The 21,764-nt window shown below is 46.2% G+C and overlaps 1 protein-coding gene across 1 annotated transcript in view; it reads right to left on the minus strand.

The window, feature by feature from the left end:
* The window catches only part of SHCBP1L (SHC binding and spindle associated 1 like), a 1,462,574-nt gene that overhangs the window by 219,104 nt on the left and 1,221,706 nt on the right, over positions 1-21,764 (minus strand). The window contains exon 9 of the mRNA XM_086936360.1: positions 11,302-11,424. Within this exon, the coding sequence (XP_086792486.1) occupies positions 11,302-11,424 (123 nt within the window). The remainder of the gene's footprint in view (positions 1-11,301; positions 11,425-21,764) is intronic.

Raw genomic sequence — 21,764 nt, forward strand, 5'->3', positions numbered from 1 at the left:
TATAGCGCACTACTTACCCGGAGGGTCCCAAGGCGCTTCGACCGCTGCGAAACCCTTCCTGGCTTCCCTGAGAGATGGTCCCTTAATGGGTATCTTCAGGGTGAGCTGTTCCTTCAACGCTCGGGCACCTCGATGGGGAGTACCTTTGCTCCTAGTGTGGCCGGGCTGTACGTGGCGGATTTTGAAGCCCAGCACATTCTTCCTCCAACTGCAAAATTTCGGTCATCAATGCTTCTATGGAAGCGCTACATTGATGATATCTTGCTATTATGGACAGGCAATGAGAGTAATCTGGAAGCTTTCCTGTTGTGGATTAACACTCTAGACAACAATTTGAGATTCACAAATACTACAAGTAAAACTGATATTGTTTTTCTGGATGTACTGATCACAATATCTGGCACATGTTTAACCACAAAAACTCATCATAAACCAACAGCAAAGAATAATCTATTAGAATTCAGTAGCTTTCATCCACGCCCCCTAAAAGAGAACCTTCCTTATGGGCAATACCTGAGGTTAAGGCGGAACTGCAGTACACTCACTGATTTCAAGGAACAAGCCTCAAGTTTAACTGAAAAACTGAAAGACCGAGGATATCCCTCTGCTATCCTCAACAAAGGCTTTAAGAGAGCCAGGAATCAGCCGAGAGAAGTCCTACTAGAAGAAAAAGTCAACAACCAAGAACCAGTGCCACTCACTTGTGTGACAACATTCAATGGGCTATCAAATTACATGAAAAAAACCATAAATAAACATTGGAGCATCATAAAATCAGCAAAAAAAGACTGGGAAAAACCTATGTTCTCTTTTAAAAAAGGCCGAAGCTTAAGAGATGCCCTAGTTCACACCCGCCCTAAACATAAGACTGACCCTCAGACACCTTCAGTCACAACAGCATGGGGTCTTCCTCCCATCACAGGACATTATCCCTGCTCAGACTGTAGTATATGCCATCTTACAGAAGCTACAAAATCACTGTCTTTGGAACCAGGTAAAATCTGGACACAAGTTGCCCATACAAATTGCAACTCAAACAATGTGATATATCTGATAACTTGTCCCTGTTCCTTACGTTACATCGGCATGACTACAAGAAAGGTGAAACAGCGCATTGGTGAGCACCGGAGTAATATCCGATGCAAGAAATTAACAACCAAACTGAGCCGACATTTTTTTGAACACAACCATACCCCGAATGATATGAAATGGACAATAATTGAAAAAATTACCGGTACCACAAACATCCCTACCAGACTCTTTGAGAAAGAACAGCGGTGGGTGTACCGTCTAGGAACCAACATCATTGGGCTCAATGATGATATCCCATGGAACACTGTACTCAACTAAAAGCCTTTGATTCTAATGTCTGCTAAAAGTCACCAACCATGTATGTCCGATCAGTAGCGCTCCAGTTAAAAACAAACGCCAATACTGTAAACACCAAGAACCTAATTTCCTGGTTCTGATAATATTCATATTCATGTAAAACATTGCGCGTAATTTACCCTGCGCTCTTATAAAACGGTTATATATAAGCAGATCTCAATCAAACACACAAGCCAATTCAAATGGTGTTATACTGGCGTAACAGTAAGCCCCGATGTAAAATAAACACCATGAATGTCTTACATGGCAACAAATACTAGCATGTCTTGCCGCCATACACATCCTTTATTATGTGTTTGATTCCGTTCCCTTTAAAAATCCAAAAACCGAAGCCTAAAAATCAAGGATCGGCCCACTAAAAGTAAACCTCGGTCAGGAGACATTACACGAGGTTTCCATGGCAACGAGGACAACCAAGCCTCGTTGTGAAGGATTGGCCCGCTAGTAGCGAGCCTCTCTTTAAAGAAATAACAAGAGGTTGCTATAACAACGAGTGCATCCAAGCCTCGTTTTCACTCATTTTCACCGACCGCGCCCACGGGATAGAACACCCTGGCCTCGGTCAGGTTGAGCCACGCCCACCCGGAAGAGCGCGAACAGCGTTTCACAGCCCCTTAAAAACAAATCCACCGGCCCCGCTCTCCATCGTCGGGGTCCGGTAGAGGCAGTACTAGGTGTACAAGCGGGCTGAGAGTGCTGAGGGCGTGAGTAATGCTGCAGAGAGGATCGGACCAACTCCATACTATCGAGCTAAGTCAATCGCGATTCCGTATGTTTCTAGCCTATGTTTTCTTACCTTTAGGATGTGCCAGGGACACTCCATCCCCCCTCCTGAGACCCATGGTGCAGATAGCGCCAATCTTTAAAGTGAGACTTGTTTTTATATTATACTTGCGTGTGGGGGTCACTGACTCTTTGTCTATTGATCCTCTGAAACACTCATACCATGTGATTTTAACCCCTTGAAGCCACTGATGGCTTATTTTAAATCACTATTTTCACTACACTTCCCAGAACTAGTTGTATCATCCCTAGAGGGTATTAACGCTAGCAGTTATTCTGGGAACACGTTTGCTGCCACTGATTTGGAACACCATGAACCGTAAAAGTACTTTGGCATAGCCCTACAAATAATTGTTTGTTTGTCTTATATGTCTGTTCGTACTTTTTGTTCTACAGGTGCCGAGACACTCCAAATTAGGAGTGATTTTTGGAATGAGCATTCGCTCTTCCTATTTTTATGCACTTTAAACACTTTTTATTTTTTCACTTTCACGTCCCCAGGTTAGGGTGGACGATTAGAGAGTCCATACCGCCGGGGCTTATCATTGTCCTGACGAATGCCTAGGTAAAATCAAACCAATACTAAGGCTGAAACATGTTGACATACTAATGATATATTAATTCTGAATTAAACCAACCATTACCTTGGCTTTACAATTCAGACACATAGAACTCTTGTATTTGTGTCCTAGGGATCACTAATAAACTTTTTTTAGATACCCTTTAGACACTTTTAAGTTTAAGTTTATTTATCCTCACAACACTCCCGTTACACAATACCAGCTCCGCAGTCTTCTGGCGTCGCAGCACACCGAAGAGGCACTAGGTCTCTTCGGTGGGGCCCGATGATGAAGCATGACACTGACTAGGTCAGTGTGTGAGGGCTTTCCTTCAAACCCAAATAGGGTGCGATTATCTTAAATCTGGTGGCTCCATCCAAGTGGCTTATAAGAGACATTAACCTCTCTTTTTTTGTTTATTGATCTTCAGGGTGAGACCAGGCATCCCCGGCGGTCTGGTGGGGCCGTTAGTGAAGATGAGGCAAGCTAATGCCCAGAGTTGCCGAGTGTGATCGCTGATCAGAGTGGGCACCCTAGCTAATTTTAAGGGGGATCCCTCAGGAGTTTGTTTTATTTTCACTGGGCTAGGATTACTAGCTTCAGTGCCCTTAATCTGCTGATTGGGGAGTTCTTTTGGACAGGGGGCCCTCTGGGGTCCACCACTGGCCTCCCTGACCTCTACAGCCCTGGGCTGACTGAGGCAGGGTAGAGAGGGGCAGGTTACCTGCTCCAGACTGGGTCCCACCTTGGAAGGGTCCACTGACATCAGGGGCTCTGCCAGGCTAGGCCTGACTACCTCTGGGGCAGTTCATTCACAAGGGGTCAGATCAGTTCCCTGAGGAGGCTGATCCTTTCCTAAAGTCTGGTGGGAGGGAGATTTCTCTTCCTCCTCAATGCTCTCTGTTTGAGTGGAGTGATCCATAGTTTCAGGCTTCACAACACTACTATCTGTCTGAGTTTGAGCTGTGGCCATCACAACTCCACCAACCTTTTCAGGAAGGGACTCAGTTTGGGTATGGGCTGTGACCATCACAGCCTTGCCAACCTGTTCAGGAAAGGCATCTTTCTGGGATAGGGCTGTGACTGGCACAGCCCTCCTGACCTGTTCAGGGAGGACATCTTGGACTGGGGCTGTGGCTATCACTGCCCCACTAACCTTACCATGGAGGTTTACCATTTTAAAATGGGTTTCTTGCTCTACCTCAGCCCAGGCTGAGATCTCTAAATCATTCCCCAGTAGGCAATCTACAGGCAGGTTTGGTGACACTGCCACTCTCTTGTGACCAGTGACACCTCCCCAGCTGAGATTTACCACTGCTATGGGATGATCTCTCTGCACTCCATCAATGTTCATTACCTGGTATGTGGCTCCAGGTATTAGTTGCCTTGAGGGGACTAGGCTCTCAGTCACCATGGTGATGCTAGCCCCTGTATCTCTATAGGCCTCAACTTTTGAACCATTGATGAGGGGCTCCTGTCTGTACTTGCCCAAAGTGTTGGGACAAGCTGTGAAGTTGGCAAACCCCATGCCAGTCTCACAGACAAGAGTATCTAAGTCAGGGGACCTGGTTAGGCCAGAGTCCCCAGGAACTCCCAAAGAAAATGCACCCAGATTCTTGGGGGCACTCCCACCACCTGGGGGATTACTACTAGTAGTAGCAGGAGGCTGAGAATTTTTATTTGGGGGTATGTTCTCCTTATTGTTGTTGGCCTTGGGGCAACTGTTGTCAGTTTTGTAATGGCCTACCTGTTTGCAGGTATGACAATAAGGTTTCTTTTGGGTATTGGGAGAAGTCTGGGACCCACCCTTTTCAGATGATTTTTGGGGCCCTGTGGTTTGATCAGAAGATTTATTCCCACCCTTCTCTTGAGGCTTGGTTGAGTCCTTCTTTTGGTCACCACCCTGGTTCTTAGGCCTGACCCTGGTTCTGACCCATTTGTCTGCCCTCTTACCCAATCCTTGTGGAGAGGTCAGATCAGAGTCTACCAGGTGCTGGTGTAATAACTGGTTCTGACAATTACTTAAGATTTGCTCTCATAATTAGATTGTACAATCCTTTGAAATCAGTAACCCTACTTTCCAGTAGCCAGCCTTCGAAAGCCTTAGTGGCACAATCAACAAAGTCAGTCCAATCCTGAGACTGAGTTTTCTGGGTGTCTCCGGACAGCAACCTGTACTGCTCAGTTGTTAAGCCAAACCCATCAACCAGTGTATTCTTCAGGACTTGGTAATTGTTAGCATCCTCAGCTCTAGTAGTGAGGAGCTTATCTCTACCTTTGCCTTCAAAGGAGAGCCACAAGATAGCTGCCCACTGACTCTGGGGGACACACTGGACAGTGCAAGCCCTCTCCAAAGCAGTCATCCATTTGTGGATGTCATCCCCTTGTTTAAAGGGGGGCACTATCTTACTCAGGTGTCTAGTGTCTAAACTCCTGTCCTTTTCTCTAGGTAAAATGCTGCCACCAGTGGGATCTGTCCCACTCAATTTCTGCTCTCTAGCAAAGGCAAGTCTCTTTGGCCAGGGCAAGTTCTTCCCTTTCAATCCTCAGATTGACTTCCCTCATCTTGGCCTCATGCTCTCTCCTCTGAGGGGATGTCATTCCTCTGTGAGAAGAGGTCTGAGAGCCATTGGTTCGAATAGATCTGTTAGAGCCTCTGGATAGAGACCTAACTCGTCCACTCCCAATGTTAAGCCTGCCTGAGAGTGGCCCTGGGGCTCCCCCAAGTCCATTCTCATGCCTACTTAAGTTGGTCCTGGTGAGTCTACTGACCTACCCGACCCTTGTCTGCCTCATCCCCTGACAACTCCTCTTCCTCTTCCTCACCTTCACTGACTGCTTCATTGAGGTTGAGGTCAGGGTCCCCAAGGGTTCCCTCTAAGGGGGGCATGTTCCCATCTGAATTAGAAGGGCCTGTATTAGAAGCCCTCCTGGCATTATAAGTCTTTAAGAAACCAATCAGGAATGGGATTGTAGGGTTAGAACCCTGTTTTAGCTTCCTGGAGGTACACACTTGTCTCATCTCCTGGAAGCTAAGAGCAGCATATCTTAAAATGACCTGCGGAGGGTCAACTGACACAAGGGGGGCCTCTGAGTTCCCTCCTTTGTCTGACATGCTTCTAGTGTGGTGTAAGTGATGCACCTACCTACACTATTTGTTTGCCTACTGATCCCTTGCTAAGAGTTGTAGTCAGGGTGTGCTAGGCCATGTTGAACTACAGCAGCTGGTTCAGTAGAACTCAGAGTATTCTAAGCTAAGTTAAATGTAACTTGGTACTTATGTGATCTTTCAAATGATATTCTTAGGATACGTGTGGTAAAACAACAGCAAGCTCAAATCCCAACCGCTGCTCACCAATATGAGAAATTGGCCTGATATGCAGTGCTCACTATTCTAGTGATCACTATGTATCAGTCCAAATGACCCTTATTGATGATTGGTTGTAGGTCAACCGTATAGACCAGCTATCCTAGTAGCATGGACAAGAGCAGTCTTTAGGCTAAACTCTAGAGGGCGTGTTAAGCCAGCTGTTATACCATTACATATACCCCTTGAACACCAAGTGAAAGGACACCACACAAGTTGTTATGAAAATAAAAGGATATTTATTTAGAACACAACAGCCCTGGACTCTTTATGAGGACAGGGCGCTAAGCACAATACAAAGCTCTTGAAGAAATACCAAAAGTCGCACAATTTACACAAATGCCCGAAGGGGATGTATGACGTTAGCACGCATACTATTACCACGCATACCTTTACAACGCGGTATTTACAACGAATACCGTTACAACGCATATCGCTTTGAGGTGTTGGATAGTGGTAAGTATAATTTTATATTCCAACTCCAGTCCCCGTGGACACTAGGGAAGGTGTTGGATATAAAATTAAACTTATTCCCTATCCTAGAGCGCCCCCCAACGCAATGCGTTGTAATGGTATGCGTGGTAATGCCTGCGTTGTAATGGTAGTGCGTTGTAAAAAATGCGTGCTAAACGTTGTATACCGCCCGAGGGGCACGAAAAACCATATACTCTAAAAGTGGAATGCGAAATTACTAGCAGGTAAGTACTACTCTCATAGGCTTTAGAAACACTGGACCTACAATGCTGAACCCTTAGATTAGAAGCAGGAGGCCTAGGGACGTCGTGCGCAGAGTGGGAACTCTCACGCGTAATGCCGGACAAAGTCTATGGTTGCTAGAAATTACAAAGTTAGTGTTCTCGGGCGAACCCGACTAGGTAGGTCAAAAACGAAAGTGGATCTAGACACTTAGAGAGTTGGTCTACGCTGGAGCACCGTGGTACTCGGTTTACCTAGCCCAGGGGCTGCGGCTGCATAGGTTTCGAGTGTCGTCGGAAACCCTCGTTGACGAACCAGGAGCCTGAAAGAGGAAGTTGCTGGCAGGCGACCAGTGAAGATGGTTGATGTGATCCAAGCCTGGATCGGTGATGGAGACGACCTGTAAGCAGAGGGGACCAAGTTGTGAATCACTAGCCAGTGATTAGATGGGCACCAGGATGGCACCGGAGGAAAACACCTCGACCAGGTGAGTGGGCGACGCTGGGCTCTGCAGTCTCTCGGACCAGGAGGCGTTGTCGGCGACCAGGATGGAGGTGCGAGCTGTCCCACGAAGGTATTTGCTGTCGGCGATGCTGGACCTAGGATTGGGGCAACAACTCTTGGCAAATGCAAGCCCACGCGGTGGACTCAAAATGGCGTCTGGAGTGGTCCAGGAGGGTCCGGGGTGCTCCTCTGTTGGAGGGAAGCAAGGGCCAGTCTGGAGCAACCAGACCAGCGATGGAAGTGTCGTCGTTCGTCGTCAAGAGGGCTACAAGCCAGCAGGCAAGTAGCCAGACAACACGGTGAGCAGCAAAGAGCAGAAGGGCCCCACGCAGATCTGGAGGATGCTGGGGGGCTGGACTTCGGTGCTGGAGCTGCTCAGGGTTAGGGCTTCTCAAACCCCAAAGCACTCACTCGAGGATCCCTCGGCGGTCGTGCTGGATAAGTGTAGTGCAGTTCTGAAGATGACCGGTCCCTCGAGGTCTCGTCACACCCACGAATCTCAGCTGGGCTGATGATGCAGGTAGAGGTTAGAGGTGCCAGGGAAGCCGGGTCTCGTCGTGCTGGTCGGTCTGGTTCCGGAGGAAGGACGTGCAGCAAACCGCAGGTTACTTAGTTGGTGCACGCAGATGCAGGGTGACTACTCCTTAGTCACAAGGGAGAAATCTTGAGAAGAAGTCTTGAGTTCCTTTCGTAGAAAGTAGTTTCAGGATTCAAAGATGATCTAATTTGGAAGGGTCCCTGCTCCCACCTTTATACTAAAGAAAGGGGCTGGTACGCGACTAGGTCCTGCCCATGGGTGGGACCAGGAAGGGGGGTGGTTACACCCCTCTCTCATGCCGGACTTTCCCCAGCTCAGGGGCTGGTGTGCCCCTGGAACTGGTTCAAGCCGGCCTGTGCATAGTGAGCACCGGGGTGCCACTTGCAGTCACCTTCCTCTAAAGCCCTGCCTACCCAGGATACACAAAACCCTGTCTGGGATGGTGCTAGCACCGCCCCTGACAGGAAACCCTTTGTCCAAGCTCTCCTCGCTGGAAGGACTCCCAGCAGCAGGAGGTCAGACTTGTGTCTGTGGTGGCAGCATCCATTTTGTGATGCTGAGGCTCGAGTTAACTTTAACCGGGGTTCACAGTTACACACATGTCGTGTCCCTCTAGAAGGGTGGAATGCTAACCCCGTCGCCAGAATTTGCGAGGGGTTAGTATTCCAATTCGTATGACACCTTACTCGACATGTTTTGATAAAGCGATACCAGAGTTGGCATATTACCGCGAGGATTATAATGCACTTAAGAGTATATGGTAGGCGTTATCATGGAACAGCTATTAGGACTTGGTTCCGCAAGCTGCAAACGGGCTCAGCTCATGCCAGAGCACCATCTCACATGATTCCAAGCACTCTGCCTTCAGGATTGTCAGGCCTGCCATAGAATTGACTGATAGGAATATATGTGTCCATTTTAGGGTTAGATATAGGTATACTATATCTAAAGCAAGGGGTGATTACACCACCTTGCCCCAGCTGTCGTGCAGCCAGTTGTGTCAGATTTAGATGGCCAGCCAGGGGTGGCATAATACATGCTGCAGCCCCTGGTAGGCCCTGGGTACACCTATGCCCTGAGTTACAGGGTCTGTAAGGTGGCCCAGTACCAATTGGATATGTACCTAAGGTACATGGAATCCATTTTACAGAGAGAGCAGTAGGCCTGGGGCCCGGAATAGCAGGGTCCCAGGTCAACTAAGTCGGAAAACCAGCAAAATACCAGGCAAAAAGTTGGGGGCAACCAGTCAGGTATCCACCCTCCTACAATCCCCACTTATACTCATTATTGCTATAGTCCCTCTGGTCCGTGCAACGCAGGAACGCCCTCTGCATCGAAGGATGAAGCTCTCCCATGGCCCCCCTTCTGCGAACAATATAAGCTGATGACATTCTGCTAGTTATTCAGCACCCTCACCTCAATCTCCCCCTACTTCATGCAGGAGATATCAAGATTTGGCCATCACTCTGGCCTTTGCATAAACTGAGCTAAATCAGAATTGTTCCCACTGACAGAAGTAACTCACCCACCGCCTGCGGAATTCCCTCTTCAGTGGGCCATAAATGGTACAAAATACCCGAGTATCCACATATATAGAAACAAAGACCAGGTCCTACAACGTAACTATGGCCCGGCGATAGCCGACCTTAACACACAGGTAGATTGTTGGATCCAATTCCCAGTCCATGGCAGGGCGGGTGGCCATACTTCAGATGGTTGTCCTACCCCGCTTCTTGTTCCTCTTCTCCCACATCCCCGTCCCCTTGCCACAACTCTTTTTCCATACACTTCGCGGAGTCCATGGGCAGATCCCCCCATGTCCGGTGGGACATGCTCACACTTCCCTATGTGTACCGAGGTCTAGTGGTCCCAGGTCTATACTTTTACTACTAGGCATCTTAGTGCCACTACACATATTGCTGGTATCATCCAGATGGCTGAATTCCTTATCTTTGCCCGGAACGTGCCCTGTTGGAGGGGCTCCTTCACTCCCAGACATTACCCAAGTGCATACCACTCGACACTGAAGATATACAGATGGTGTCTACCACGTGCTGGGAATGGAGACGCCTACGACGTATGCTGGGTGGTGGCCCCCTCTACTCTCATGCCATCCTGGTGCATGACAACCCATGGTTCCCGCTGACTCAGTAGAAACTAGTGCAAAGTACACTACAGGCATAATCTACGTACTATGGTGGACCTATTTCCAGATGGGCATATCACACATTTGGTGGAGGGCTAGTGGACTGGGGATGTATCATATATGGACCCTTTTATCTTTAGGCCACTTCGGAACACGCTGAGATTGCTCGTCCCCTCCTACCCACTAAAGATTTTTCTCCTTTAACACTGACCATAGCGAATACCGGGGGAGACCGCATGACTTCCAGTCCCAGACTGCCTGACAATACTGCACAAGTGCGGGAGACCTGGGTGATGTAACTCAGGGTGACGATCGCACAAACTCAGCGTATATCAATCACCAGCGGCACAAACTACTGCATTTTAAATGCCTGCACTCCTACTATCTATCACCATCTGACATTGCAACATTTGATCACACCAAACCTGATAAAGTTGATGTAAAAAGATTGTCCTGACTAATGCCACTGAGACACAAAGGGATTCACTGTGGGGCAGAAACATGAATACAAATCAGAGTGCTGTACTGTATTGCACACATGCCACCCTGTGCCTTTTCTTTGAGCTATGTGATGGGGAGGTCTCACTGTTACAAACAATCTTAGATTAGCAACTAACCAGTTTATATTTCTACATCTTTTGGTCCAGTCCTTCTGAAAGCAGCAAAGCACTGCCTCAAATCTCACACAGTGATCGAAAGAAGTTTCTCTCAGGAGCTCTGCAATGGAAAAAAAGCTCCACAAAGTGCTTCCAAGGGAGCCTAGCAGGTACCAATGAGCAAGTTGCGGTGAGGAGGAACCTGACCATAAAGCATGTTACGGATAGAGGGCAAGGGTTTCCATCCTCTTATGAGTAATACTGAGATGCGATGTCAAGGAAACTGTAAGAAGACTCTAATGGGTTAATTAAATTCGGGACCTCTAACAATCCAATCCCATGCTTTGCTCACCAGATATTTTTGTAGCTTGCAACTGGAAAATGAATATCCTAATAAAGACAATTCGCCCAGGAGTCCATCTTTTCCTAGGAAACAATCTGGTCCAAAAAGAACTAGGAAAATGAATTTATTGCAATATATAGAAATAAAAACTGGGGACTGATACGTATGGCTAGAAGCAACTACGGATAGGCACATGCAGGCGAGACTGACAATGTACTCTATGTTTAACATTACGATAAACAGCATTAGTCAGATCCTATCCAGGGCCCAGAGCAGTAAAATGGTTCCCAAGAAATGCAAAAGTAAGAGGATCAATTTATGAGTTATTAAAACAGACTTAAATATCACCATGTTGAAAGCATTATAAAAATGATGTTACCTTCACATTAATTCCTCCAAGGGTTCTCTTTAAAATGTCCCCCATTTTGAAGTTATTACAGTGGTGAATTGCATTTCCCTCTAAAATTGCTGTACTTCCTGGATACAATTCAACACCTGCTCCCTGTCCAGTAAAAGGAAATCACCTATTATTTCCAAATAAACAAGTGTGGCCATCATCACTTAACTAGAAAAAGCAACTTTAAGAATTGGTACCTTTAAATTTCATAGTGTCATGCTTGGTTTGCAGCAGCATATTTTAATTATGTTTAAATGTAAAGTCCCTGCATCAGTGACTGCGCCTATGCCTAAGTACCACTGCCCCATCTTCCTGAACAGCACAGATTAAATATGACTGACATTTTTGCCTTTTATAATAATGGAGCTCAATCTGATAATAAATTGCTTCAGATAGTCAATAGGTTCCATAAGAGGATAGGTTCGTTTATTGGTTTGTTTAGGTCTCCTATGAAAGAAAACAAGTTGCTTACCTGTGAAAATCCAGCTTTTGTGTCCTGTATAGATTCACATGCTTCAATCATTCACCTGCGGCTGAGGAGTGCAGAATACCTCCCGCACTGAGGAGTTAGTGGTGTCTTCGCTTAGCGCCATCTTGTCTCTCAAATGGGTATCATGTTTTCCGACCGCGCAACAGAGTATAAAATAGGGCGATTCTCGATGCATTCTACCTTTTTAAAGAAGTTACATGTGGGAGTACTCTTCATTTAACTGTTTTTAAACAACTCAGATTAGCGGTTTAATTACTGGGCTCTAACTTGATCTCTGACCATTACAGTTAAATATACATTGCACTGTATTGTTTCTTAAGATTCTATCCCAATCCAAGATTTGACAAACCTCTTCTAGGACGAAGTCACCTCCTGTTTCCCACTATAAAAGGAGGTCCACTGTTAAATCCAGTTGCTTTTGAATCTTTGCTTACTCAGTGGACTCTGTGGCCTCTCAACGTTCGCTCCAGTTTCCGTTACTATTCTTCTGCTATTCGCCCTGCTGCTTGGCTTGGTCAGCTAGATGTTATTTTTTGGTCTCCAGTTTATTCTCCTTCTTGCTAGATTTTCTAGAACATTGCTAGACTACCTGTACAATCTGACATCTGTAATGCCTCTGGAGATTGGCGGACAATTCTACAAATCAAGAAGTCTCCATGCAGCCCTCAGAAGACCAGTGCTTGAAAGGCTGCAACATCAACAGATTTAAAAAATGGATTAGGCCCATGGAATGGCTCAAGTTCAAGAGCTGCTGACTACTGTTAATAATCTGATACTGTAAATTCAAAACCTGACCATGAAAAACACCTTACATCGTCAGCCTTTAGCTGTTTTACAAGGGTTCTTAGTTCCTCCTCTAACTGGCTTGGCATAGTTGAAGTTGAATGGTAACACAGGGAAGTTAAGGCCTTTTTACACACCTGGCAAGCACAATTCACTTTTGAACCCCACATCTATGTCGCCAACATATTTGAGGTGGTGTTTTAGATTAGCACTTCCGTCTGAAATGCCTTGGCCCGGGCAGGCTATGGCCTTGCTTTCAGATGACACGTCCTCTCCTGGAATACTTTACAACCTTCCTTGTTGAATTGTAAAAATGTTCGACCACCAAGACCACAATTGCCCAAGAAGAGATTCTGGAGCTTTGGAAAGGTTCTAGGGATCTTCATTCTGCCACCTTGAAATTCAAAGTTCTGGCAGGAGAAATTGATTGGACTGACTCTACCCATTTCACGTCTTTTGGAATGGGTTAAAGGATGAGATAAAGCATGAACTCTCAAAGGGTTGCCCACCACCTTACCTTCAAGATCTCATCCAAATGCACAGCCGTTTTCAAGAAAGATGTTTGGAACGCAGGAAACAATCCTTTTCTAAACTTATCAGCAGACCATCGATCAAGGTAACACCAAAGTCTTTAGAGTAAGAAAATGAGAGAGGGCAAGTGGTTTTACTCAAGGCCCTTTAAGGAAGGAAAAGAGAAGGAGACAGAAAGGTGGAATGTGTTTATATTGTGGTCAGAGAGGTCACCTTTTGAGTTCCTGTCTTTACACCCTGTTAGCAGTCCGGAAAAGTTGGGAAACTAAGGAGCTCATTCTCAGTGCAAGAAGCAAGTAATAACCAAACATCCCAGTCCTATTTTCCAGCTTTGTCCTCCAACAAGGGGACTTTTTAATCCAGCCTGAACATCTCCTGTTGCCAGTTCCCTATAGACTGTATAACTTCCAACATCTATATAGACTTTCAGTGGTTCGCCCATAACCACATTCTTGTTTCCAAGAAGAAATTACAAGTGGCAGTAAAAGCTATGGATGGAACTCTAGTGGCCTCTGGCTTAGTGATAGAGAAGAATTCACATTTACCTCTCAGAATAGTCACTCACTTTGAAATCCTCACTTTTCCTATCCCTGTAATTCTTAACCTTTAGTGATTAACTTTTAAGCTAGACACGATCCGTATATCAACTGGTCTACAAAAGATCTTGTTTCTGAGCTCAGAGTTTTACGTCTCTTACTGGTACTGCTGACACATTTTCTTTTGAAACTCTAAAGTTCACAATGGTGACCTTGCTGAGTCTATCACTCCGCTCACTGAGATTCCTGAAACCTACTCTAAGTCCCTTGACGTATTTCAAGAGTCAACAACAAATGAGCTACCTCCTCACCAACTTTTTGATTGCACCATCGACACCCTACCTGATGCCATTATTTTCCATGGGCAATTCTTTCCTTGTCTCCCTCGGTACGGCAAGCCCTAAAGGAATACCTTGATGCTAATCTGGGAAATGGGATCATTGCTTTCTCCAAGAAGCACAAAAGCAGCAGCATTCCGGGAATGGCTAGATTACAGGGCATTACATTTGGTGACTGTCAAAGACATTTACCGTTTACATCTCAAATCAGATATTCTGGATGCCACACAAGGAGCAAAAGTTTTCATCAAACTAGACCTAAGAGGAGCTTATCACCTAACGTGGATCCAATCAGGTGACGAGTGAAAAGGAGCTTTCAGAACACCTTTCAGGCATTTTGTGTACTGAGTGATGTTGTTTGTCCTTTGTAATGCCCCAGATATATATATATATATATATATATATATATATATATATATATATATATATATATATATATATATATATATATATATATATTTTTTTTTTTCAAACCCCTAAAATAACTTCCTAAACTTCCTATCCATGTTCATCAAGTCCTACAGCATTTTGAACCAAACAAATTGCTGGACAATCCCCTAAAAGAGCTTGTTTGCAAAAGGCCCTGTAAAGTATTTAGGTAAATCCTTTCTTCAAAAGGGACTGCTAGAGATACTCAAAAAGTTCAAGTCATTCTTGACAGGCCCATTCCATCCTCCGTGAAAAAGACAAAGAGCTTTCTTGGCCTAGCAAACTATCACTATAAATTCATCAAGAGTGTTTCTAAGCTTGTGTCACCAATTACAGATCTGTAAAAAAAGAAGCCTTTTATTGGAGCAAGGATACTACTCGCACCTTTGAAAGATCGAACACAGAGTTCGTTCTAGCTCTCATCTTACAATAAACTGATGCCTCTGAACCGTTTATAGAAGAAACCGGTGTTTCAGATCTAGCCATGGGAGGGGTCTTAATTGAACCTGGTCATGCTGGAGAAAAGCATCTAATCACCCTTTTCTCAAAGAAGTTTTCCCCAGCAAAAAAGAATGATTCCGTTCTGGAAAAAAAACTTAGCTATCAAGGCAGCCTTTATATCATGGAGACATTTTTTACATGGAGCCCAACATCGCATGGCCATCTGTACCGATCATAGAAACCTTCAAGTACTCTAACATGCTGAATGTCGGAATAGTAGGTAAGCCCTCTGGGGATTTTTTTTCAACAATTTAATTTATTTTTTAACTTTACTTACAATCCCAGGTCAGAATATGTCACCACAGACTCACTATCCACGAGTTATCCAGAATCTGAGAACTTTAGAATGGTGGATAAAATGATCATTCCCCAAGCCTTCATTTTTGCTACAACCACTACAATTCTTGATTCTACTAGTCAAGAAATTAAACTAAACAGTTTAATCTTCACAAACAAAAACATGTTTATCCTTGTTTTCAGATAAAGAACGCAATTGTTTTGATTTTTGTCAAATTAAAAAAGTACACACATATATAAACTACAGTTTTGTAATGATGCAATATTTTCCAGACACAGAGGTCGACGAGTTACTCAAGGCATAATCAGTAGGAAGTTCTGATGGCCTTCACCTGGCCAAGATGTCATAAAATGTTTTGAATGCTCCAACGTCTGCACCCAAAATTAATCTGAAACTCACAAAAAAGCAAGTTTATTACTCTTCCCTGGAATTCCTTCAAAACCATGGGATATTATATCAATGGACTTTACCCTTGTCTGAAAACTGTACCACTATTATGGTTTCTGTGGATTTGTTTACTAAAATGGCTCACTTTTATGCTCTTTCTAAATGACCAGCTGGGTCAGAAATGGCTGATGTCTTTTCCTCGGACATATGTCACCTTCATGGATTACCCTTGAAAATCATTTCCGATCGCAGTCCACAATATGTCTCTAAGTTTTTGAAGCCACATCATCATAAACATCAACCCCTGATCTAAAGGGAAAACTGAGAAATGTAATCAAACTCTTCAAGAGTTTTTTAAGATGTTACATTTCTGCCACCCAAGACAAATGGAAAAGCTTTCTTACTTGCAGCAGAAATTGCATATAATATTTCTATTCATACCGCTACTGGATATTCAGTTTTTTTCCGGCTAAACAAGAGTCCATCATCAAACTTTGCAGACACCTTAGATACAGAAGATCCTGTACCTGCAGTCCAAAATTCTTTAGCAATATAATAAGGGTTTGAGAGAAACTACACTAGAATTTACAAATTGCCAAATCCAGGCACAAATCGCTGGCTAGCCAGCAAAGGTGACCAGCTCCTACCTATAAGACAGGTGACAGAGTCTGGTTATCCTCCATCAATCTACCTCTGTCAATATTGATCTAAATTCCCTCCTAGAGATCACAGGCCTTTCAAAATTTCAAAGATTATAAACACTGTCATATTACGTTTCAAACTTTGTTCTTACTGGAAGGTTCATCCGTCATTTTACGTTTCCCATCTAAAACCTTATCTCCATTGTAAAGGTCAACTAGTTAAAAAGAAACCAAGACCCATACTAGTTGATGGAAAACCTAAATATAAAAGCCAAGAGGTCTGTAGTTCTCTGTATTTTAAAGGGAAACTTCAATATGTTATTGTTTGGAAAAAGGCTATAACCCTTGTGACTGTTCAGGGGAAACAGCAGATCAAGTTCATGATCCGTGTTGGAAAAAGGAAATCTCAGATCTATAAAGCACATGGCTGCCCAAAGGCTTCCCAGCAATAAAAACCAATGTACCACCACCAAAGCGGTGTACAAACAAGGAACCAGACAGTCTTCAAACAAATAGGTTTTCTGAAGATGGATTCTAGGTTAATTTAGGCAGGGAATTCCACAACTTGAGGCCAGAGGAGCAATGAGCAAATGAGTGCCCCTCCCATCTTGCCCTGAGAATTTTAGGTGCTGACAGGCGATGGGCACTGGCTGATCTCAGTGCCCTGCCAGGAATGTAGAGCATAATCAAAGATTGTAATAGTTGGGGGCCCTTCTTGAAACAAGCATTTGCAATGCAATAGGTATTGCATTTATGTGAGTTTGAGCTATTGACATTGCAAATAACAATGCTTTTTATTTTTGTTTTAAAAACAAATAAAAGGCATTGTCATTTACAATGCCATTAGCTTCATTAGCTTAAACTCCGGTAACTGTGAGATGTATTGCATTGCAAATGCTTGTTTTTGCTGGTGCTGCCATTGATGCGGCCTTGGGGGGCTTTGCGCTTGGCCTTCCCGATTTGCCGCTGGTCGCATCTCAGTGTGGATTTGAACATCTCTTTGTCTGCTGATCTTGGCTCACTGTCAGTGAGTGCTCCAGTTGCTTCCAGTGCCATTTCGTAAGCCTGAGTAGGCAACAGACATATCAACTTTTACTGATACCTGCATGGAGCACAAGATATGGATGCAAATGTTGCTTTGAAAGGCTGTGCACTTCGGCTGGCACTCGGTATGTTGGTGATGGTGAAAAACAATTTAAATCTGTTCTTTCCCATGTTGTCCCAGTACCTCTCACTGTAAATCAGTGACTGAGGAAATGCATGACTCTGTAACTGACAGTGTTCTGTGAGTGCGATTACTATAACTTTGTACGTGCATGAGTACAGATGTGTCTACCTACACACAGACAAGTGCACAAACACCCTTCACGACTGACCATTATAGGTGGCTCCACCAATTATATTTGTGGCCAAGTTGCATCTCCTATCCCCATCCCCTAGAAATCACTTGTAGAGATACCGCTGTGGCTGTAAAAATCTGCGCTGTTTCACGTCCAAATCCCACTGAGGGCTACTCTGCCTTTCATCTTTCGGAGGTCGATAAAAAGAGTGCTCTGTCTTTTATGCGAGCGTAGCTCTGCAGCACCGTTTGTAAAACGCCTAGACACTTTGGAAAGAGTGTGCCAAGAGCGGTGGCACCCAGCTGAGAACAGATTTGAATGCTGGGAGCAGTGAATGGGTAGCTGTATGCCTGAGAGGGGGGAGGACGTCTTCTCTCAGGAGTTCCCCGATATTTAACCACAAGGGCAGGCGCCCACTTTGGGACAGAGCGCTGCGCTCACAAGCACGTGCCTCTTACCTTAAAAATGCACGGCATGCGGGGGAACATGTGGCACAAACAGTTTACAAAGACTAAAATATATATATATATTTTTTAACGAGCAAGGCATATTAACCAATACACCGGGATTAAATGTGGGCGAAATTGTGTTTTTCCCCACTTGAGATATGCACCACTTTCGTGAAACGTGAGTGTATTATGTGAAATACTCCTGGGCTGAGCTTGAGCCGAGCCCTTGCTTACAAATCGCAGGCAGGACACCAGCTCAACATATCTCCCATACAGAAGCTACATCACACAGCCAAATGCATAGTTTGTGTAAGACATTTTCAGCTGCAGGAAGAAGAAGAACGAGGACAGTCTCCCTCGTCCTGCCACACTGAAGTGCAAAACTGCGTCCACGCGCAACTCTTCCGCAAATACCCCCGGTACCCTGAGATACTGGGACAAGGATGGGGGCAGACACTAGATCGATAGAGGCCAGGACAGTGGTGGTGGTGGGTAGCAATGGATGTTAGAAGCACGGAGACCCTCAGCGGCACAGTCACAGCTCACAAACATGCTGCACAAGCAGACACAAAGATCCGACACAATGTAGCATCCCTTAACATATGCTGAAAAAGGACCCCATTAGAAATAGTAGGATTACTCGTGAACATGTGACTGTTGCACAAGTTACTTACCTTCGGTAACAATATATCTGTAAGAAACAGTAGTTAGCGTTCGATTCCTTACCTTAGAATATCCTCAGGTGTCAGACTGGATCCAGAAAGTTTTAGTCAGCAGTACGCTTGAAAGTCGGTAGGCTTCCTCTGCGGCTCTGCGTCCGTCGTCGGCGTCGTGATCGCCGGGATGACATCAGCAGGGTACTTAGACGCCGCCATCGCGCGCTGACGTCAGTTCTGTACATAGTTTTCCTCGCCAGAGACGCAGAGCTGCAAGAAACTGACACTGGCGCCATGAAATTAGGGCCCTGGAAGGGATGACCTTAACCCTAGATATCGGTTCGCAGAATGGGGAGGATGGGTGGGGCAGTAAGGAATCTAACACTAACTACTTTTTCTTACAGATATATCGTTACCGAAGGTAAGTAACTTGTGCATCTGAAAGAAACAAGTTAGTGTTAGATTCCTTACTTAGAATAGATACCCCAGCAATACCAACCCCGGTGGTGGGTCTGCGAACCAAGATCACACCAGAACGTCCTGGAGTACGGAACGGTTGAAAAAGCCATCTCTACGGACTTGGCTGTCCAGGCAGTAGTGTCTAGCAAACGTGTGCAGCGAGGCCCACGTAGCTGCCTGGCAGATGTCCTGCACGGGGACTCCCCGACATAGGGCAGTAGTAGATGCTGTGGCCCGAGTGGAATGGGCACGCAGCCCCACAGGAGGCTCCTTTTTCGCCAAGGAGTAACAAACCTTGATGCACAAAACGACCCAACGAGAGATGGTCCGCTTGTGCACCGCCTGTCCCTTCTTAGCGCCCACGTAACCAACAAAGAGCTGGTCGTATACTCGGAACTGGCATGTGCGGTCTAGATAGAAGGAGAGCGCACGTTTTGGGTCCAGACGGTGGAGCCTCTCTTCGGAGACGGAAAGAAGGTGGGCAAGGTGATGGATTGCCCGATATGAAAGGCTGTAACCACCTTGGGCAGTAAAGAAGGACGAGTCCTCAGAACAACCTTGTCCGGATGGACTGAGAGGAAAGTAAGCATAGAAGACCGAGCCTGGAGCTCACTCACTCTCCTGGCAGAGGTGATGGCAACCAGGAAAGCAGTTTTAAGAGTCAGAAGACGAAGATGACAGTTATGAAGTGGCTCAAAGGGAGCACACATCAGATAAGTCAGTACAAGGTTCAAGTCCCACTGAGGCATCACGAAGGGAACATGTGTGTGATGCCTTCCAAGAATCTATTTACAACAGGGGACTTGAAAAGAGAAAGCTGATCAGGAAGCCTTGAGAAGGCTGAAATGGCCCAGAGATAGCCTTTGATAGTGCCCAGAGCAGAGCCCTGCTGGGTAAGAGAAAGAAAGAAGAGGAGTATCTCTGAAAGAGGGGCAGAAAGGGGATCCACAGCCTTTTCTGTGCACCATGCCACAAATGTGTTCCGCCTGCAGGCGTATACAGTTTTGTGGAGGGACGCCTGGCTGCCAGAATCATGTAACAGACTTCAGGAGGCAAGTCCAATGGCCTCAACTGCCGCCGCTCAATCTCCATGCATGTAGGTGGAGACTGGACAGGTTCGGGTGGAGGACCGTCCCCTGCTGTTGTGACAGAAGGTCCTTCTGAAGAGGCAGACAAATCAGGGGATCGACTGACATGCTGAGTAGCTTGGGACACCAGTATCTTCGTGCCCAGTCCAGAGCCACAAGGATGACTTGGGCCCGGTCTCGCCTGATCTTCTTCAGCACTCTGGGCAGAAGTGGTATAAGTGGAAAGGCGTACACCTGGGGTGATGCACTAGTAGGATGCAGGAGGCCATCAGCCTCAGGAGCCGCAGCATCAACCTGACCGAAACTCGAGATAAAGGCTGAAAGATAGGAAAAGGAGCTTCTGAGAAGTGCACAGGTGTGACTGTGGCACGTTGATGGAGAACCCCAGCAAGTGCAGGAGGTCGGCCGTAGTCTGGAGGTGGGAGACGACTGTTTGGGGCGAGCCCGCCTTTAACAACCAGTTGTCGAGATAGGGGAAGTCTGAAACCCCTGATCAGCGCAGATGAGCTGCGACCACCGCTATCACTTTCTTGAACACCAGAGGGGCACTGGTGGGCCGAAGGGAAGCACGGTAAACTGAAAGTGCTAGTGGCCTAAAGTGAACCGCAGGTAGCGCTGGTGGGCCGGCAGGACGGGGATGTGGAAATACGCGTCCTGCAAGTCCAACGCTACCATCCAGTCTCCAGGGTCTAGGGCAGCCAGGATCTGAGCCAAAGTCAGCATCTTGAACATCTCCTTCGGAGGAAGCCGTTGACGCTCCGGGCGTCCAAGATGGGGCGTAGGCCTCCTTTGCCCTTCTTGGGTACCAGAAAGTAGTGGGAGAAGCAACCACGTCCTACTTCTGGCCCAGGAACGCGCTTGATGGCCCGCTTGGCCAAGAGGGCCATAACTTCCTCCTGCAGAAGTTGCAAGTGATCCCTTAACATGCGGTGGTACTGCGGTGGCATGGCTGGAGGGGTCGCCTTGAAGGCGAGGGAGTAGCCCCTTTGGACGATTTGCAGCACCCACCTGTCCGACGTGATGGAACACCAGTGGAGGAGGTGATGGCGGACCCTGCCCCCCACTGACGTTGAATGGCCTGAAAGCTTGAACTAGTAAGGCTTTGAGGCAGATGCTGCGGGAGTGGATGTGGACTGACCTTGCCGTTGTCCCCCGGCACCGCCACGGCGGTTACCACGTCTGCGTTGAGGCTGGTTCTGCGGCCTCTGGCTGTACGAACGTGTGGGGGCACCCCTTCCTTAACCACGAAAGGGGCGAAAAGCAAAAGTCTGCTGGCGCTGGCCCGACAGGCTCAAGGGCTTGGCCGTAGCCCTGGAGTCCTTGAAACGCTGAAGCGCACTGTCTGCTTTGTCGCCAAAAAGGCGACGACCATCAAAGGGCATGTCCCCCGAAAAATTCCACAATCCTTTTTTTTTCTAAAGCGCAAACAATCACCCGTAAGGGTCTCCAGGCGCTGGGGGCCATCAGGAAGATTAAGCAAGCTATTGCCCAGAGTCACATAGTGCTGGGCTAACTTGCT

This window comes from Lissotriton vulgaris, chromosome 1_1 (assembly GCF_964263255.1).
Source record: "Lissotriton vulgaris chromosome 1_1, aLisVul1.2, whole genome shotgun sequence".
Lineage (NCBI taxonomy): Eukaryota > Metazoa > Chordata > Amphibia > Caudata > Salamandridae > Lissotriton > Lissotriton vulgaris.